General features: G+C 39.3%; 1 protein-coding gene across 1 annotated transcript in view; it reads right to left on the bottom strand.

Moving 5' to 3' along the window:
- The window catches only part of PREX1 (phosphatidylinositol-3,4,5-trisphosphate-dependent Rac exchange factor 1), a gene marked incomplete at its 5' end in the record, with an annotated part of 98995 nt that overhangs the window by 33754 nt on the left and 60853 nt on the right, over positions 1 to 4388 (bottom strand). Inside the window, one exon of the mRNA XM_010296351.1 lies at position 4388. This exon is cut by the window's right edge and continues 166 nt beyond it. Coding sequence (XP_010294653.1) covers position 4388 — 1 coding nt within the window. The remainder of the gene's footprint in view (positions 1 to 4387) is intronic.

Genomic DNA, 4388 nt, shown 5'->3' with positions numbered 1-4388 from the left:
GGCTCATCCTTCTTCTCACAGCTTCCCCTACAGCTCTCGAGCATAAGCTCTTCTCTGTTGGACACATTTGAACAGTCTGACTTGGTTAAGAATTTCTTAAGGATCATTGGCTTATCAGATAGTGTCAAGTCTGAATGCTTCATAAAACTGATGAGGTTTCTGTGGCCCTCAGCAGCGTTCATTTCTAGAGAGCTATTTTCCTGCCACCTCATCTCCCAAGGTTGTTCCAGTCTCCCCAGCCTTTCAAAAGTCCAAAGCTCTGGGCCACTAAAAATTTGACAAGACAAAATTTCTTTCCAGTGAGAAGCTCCAGAATTTAAGGCACCCCTTACTACTATTATCTCTAAAGGTATATTTTGCCACATTAGCAAAAAAAGGTTTGATATATGCAAAATTACTCAAAGTTTCTTCTGGTTTGTGAGCTTTGAAATTGAGCCGTTCATTCTGAACAGTGAAAGATTTACAGCCTACAGGATGTTTTTCACGTCAGAATTCACTGTAATTTTTAGTACCCAAATCCACTCAAAGCCCTTATCTGGCCACATACACCTGGATGGTGGACACCTCCTGTTACTGACTTGCCAGCCTGTCTCCTTGGGAGATCAGAAATCCCTAGAGGATGGGCTGTTATTAGTGGTCCTCTTCCCAGGGGTGTTTTAAATCAATGATTTGAATTCTCAAGCTACAATAGACTGTGGTACACCAGTATAATGAAGAACAAAGGGAAATCTCTCTTTTGCTCTCTCTCTGATGAAATTTTGCAGAATTAGGTCATTTTATATTAGCACAACACACAAAAAGAATTCTCCTGGAATGATTAAAGATAGAAGATACTTTTATTAAGGACCAAGTATGGCTCTATTTGAGTAATACAAATTATTATTATTTATTCATAGTTAGAATAGAAGTGTATTCTATAGTTTTATAAGAATTTTAAGGTGAATGCTATGTTTATTGGATTAACTGGCTTAAAACAGAGAAGACATGAATGCAAATGATAGTACTTGGTATCTGAACTACTGAATTATAAGGACACTTTATTTTCAAAGCTGATTCTAGATGTAACAGCAGTAGCAAAGCCCTGTGGATAGATGAGATTTATTCTAATTTGCAGATGGTAAACTGAGGCATGGAGTGACTTAAGGTCTTGCTCAGGTCACACAGTGAGTTTATGTGAGAAGATAAATTAAAACCCAGGTAGCCCTGACTTCTGTGCTCAAACCACTGGCTTTCATCGAATATGCTACAGTACTCAAGCCCCTGCATGAGTTGAATTCCAGGACATGCCACAGCCCTGGCTGTGAACTGCAGTGGGACACGGCAACTACTTCCTCCTGCAACTACTGCAACACACTACTTAGAAGAAAAAATATGGGATACCCTAGAGAAATGTGGGAGATATCACAGGTCTGGAAAGTTGATAAGGTTTAGACTTACACTCCAGATTTCCAATCCAGCACAACAATTTTGAGAATGTTACATAAAACGTACACAGGCATCATCTTTAGAAATCATTGGAAATGCTTTTCTTTTGAGATCAGATAAGCGACACACAGTCTTCTGGGGACTCTAGCATTGTGTCTGCATTAAATCTGTTAGGCGGCTTTGATGGAGGCCCATCTCTACAGGCAAATATCCTTGTCTGACATTCAGCTTGAAGCTACCGGCTTTAATTTGTGTTGTGGTTGGCTTAGGCTAACAAGGAGAGGTGCTGATCACAAGCTAACACACACTGCAGTAACCAAGTCACAATGCTTGGAGTCAATCCAAAATCCAAATTCTCTTCAACTATGCGAAGAATGTTGTATATTTTTTCAGTTTGTCAAAATTTATGTCCTTCAATAAGAAACAATTGCACAAATAAATGAGTATTAAATTTTGTTTGAAGTGCATTTTTTAGACTGAAAGCACTTTTTTCCTTGGCATTTCTAATGATGTATTTGCCAAAGCTTCTGTTGTTTTCTGTTTTCAAGGGCAAGCTCTACTGTGATAGAACAAAATTAGATGAAGGGGGTGGGGGAATCTGTCCATTTAACAGCTGGGATTTCATGGCAGTAGAAAAGCATGTTTCAAAAGCCAGTGTGGAAGAAATTCCGTTAAACTTCCTATGGTGGGATCGGGGGATGGAAAGGATCAATGCTATCACGAATGTAAAGAGGCAAGTAGTGATGTTCCAAAGACATGAAAGCCACAGCTGCTCACACTTGCTAAACACAGAATAACATAGAAGTCAGGCACAGGGTTTTTTTGTGGATAAGTGTAATGCATTTACTGTACTGCTATTTGTGGGATCTTCTTTACAAACATTCAGAGGATTGCTAAATTACTTGTGAAAATGAGGGCAACTCATAACTTTAGCGTGACTACTACTCATTTGACAAAAATCTGTGCCCTCTAAGTAGGAGATTTCTTATTGAGCATGTGCTGTTCATTTCAGACTGCTTACTTTTTAGATGCGACTGTATTTTGACAGAGGCTGACCAATGCACTTCAGAACTACAATAATAGTAATATCCAAATTATCCCTGCTGCAAATACTTCAGTTACCAAATTTTATGGAGTGGCTACTTAGTGATTACGATTAGCCACTAGTAAATAGTCCACGTGCAAGGCTTGCTTGTCTGTTCTGTCTCTTTAGTGAATACTAATAAATGACTACTACATTAATAGAAAACAGAATGAAAGAACTTTAAATACCTCATTTCACAGCTAACATATCACCATTGTGAGTTTCGGCATTTTAACAGAAGTGCCTTGAACTGACAGAAAAAAGTGGAAGAGACATACTGGTCAATCTGTTTCCTCAAACTGTCACAGAATCACTAGGTTGGAAAGGACCTTCAAGATCATCAAGTCGAACCATTAGTCCAGCGCCACCATGTCCCCTAAACCATGTCCTGAAGCGCCACATCCACACGTTTCTTGAACACTTCCAGAGATGTCATGTCTTGATAAGGCAGAAAATTAAAAATATCTGAACAATGGCAGTTACCACCAACTTACATGAAACTGATCTCTGAGTGCTTTGTAAATCACAATTAAAAAAAAAACAACACAAAGTGTACCACCTTTTAACTGCTTCCCTTTATCCAACAAGTCTCTGTGAGGATAATCGTATTAACCTGGCACTCGATGCATAGAGGAATAATTTTGAGGGACCACGGTGCTTTAAATATTACTTCTGGCCATTTAGACAAACACAGATTGGAATATTTTGAGGGACCATGGTGCTCTAAATATTACTTCTGGCCATTCAGACAAACACAGATTGGTCTCCTGGGAGACAAGACAACAGTGAGACAGTGAAGTTTGTGTGAACCACAGGAAAAATTTTCCCATATAATGGACCTCTGGATCTTTTCCAGCAATTCTGCTTTTGTAGTTTCTGAAACAAGTTTTTATCCTACTCTTGCATTCTGTCAGTGTTCAAACGGAGAAAAAGATGGGCCTGGAGCCACTGGCAGTAAACAAGGATCTCAGAACAAAGAGTTTACACCAATCTGACTACCAAGTCCAAACAGCATTAGAATAATCACAGTGCAGGAAGGACTGTGACAGCATTTAGTAAGGTGGGAATCTGGAGATAACAGTAACATTACAAAAGCATGAACATAAAGAACAGTATTTTTTTGAAAATGGTTTCCATAAACAAAGTAAATCTGATACTTGATGCAGTAACAAAGGGCATATTCATATCACTTGGACATTGATGTCCTGAAATACCTGTGTTCTTACCAGTCTCTCAACTTGCATCTGAATCTACCTCACATATAAGGGTGTTTGAACTGTGTTTAAACTTGAAGGCAGACCTCTCCCAAGATAGTAGTGCCCATTACTTTCTCCTCCACCATAACAACACTGTGGTACCTGCTCAGCAAACTCAAGAAACATATATTGTGTGCTAAGGCAACATCTCCAGCTCCCAGCTCACTTCCAGACTCTCTCAAGGGCTTCATGGGACTAGAAAGGGTTTGGGCTGTGAATTGGATGAAATAGTCATATCCCTGAGTCTCGTCTCTTCTTCAGACCTATCAGAAATATGCAGGAACATACTTGCATTTACATGTGTGTGTGTGCGTGTGAGCTGTGAATCCAAAGCTCCCAGGTAGTGCAGGATGGTCACATGCTAGAGAAGGGACCCTGCAACTTACAGATTTCCCTTGCTACTAAAATAAGCTATGTGATCTGCCCAGCTAGAAAAGTCAGAGCTACAGAAATTGGAGCTCTACAGCAAAGTAGCTCAAGAATTAGTACTTATGCAGTGAAGAAAAGTCTAGCTACAGATGCAATTCTCCATTTCAATTCTACTCTATTATAATTTTCCTTCTCAGTCACCTCTACTATAAAACAATACCCACTTCACAGAAATATGAAGGTTTACATTAACA

This window comes from Phaethon lepturus, unplaced genomic scaffold, assembly GCF_000687285.1.
Source record: "Phaethon lepturus isolate BGI_N335 unplaced genomic scaffold, ASM68728v1 scaffold21081, whole genome shotgun sequence".
Lineage (NCBI taxonomy): Eukaryota > Metazoa > Chordata > Aves > Phaethontiformes > Phaethontidae > Phaethon > Phaethon lepturus.
The sequence above is the reverse complement of the archived record's forward strand: the minus strand, read 5'-3'. Positions and strand labels throughout refer to the sequence as shown.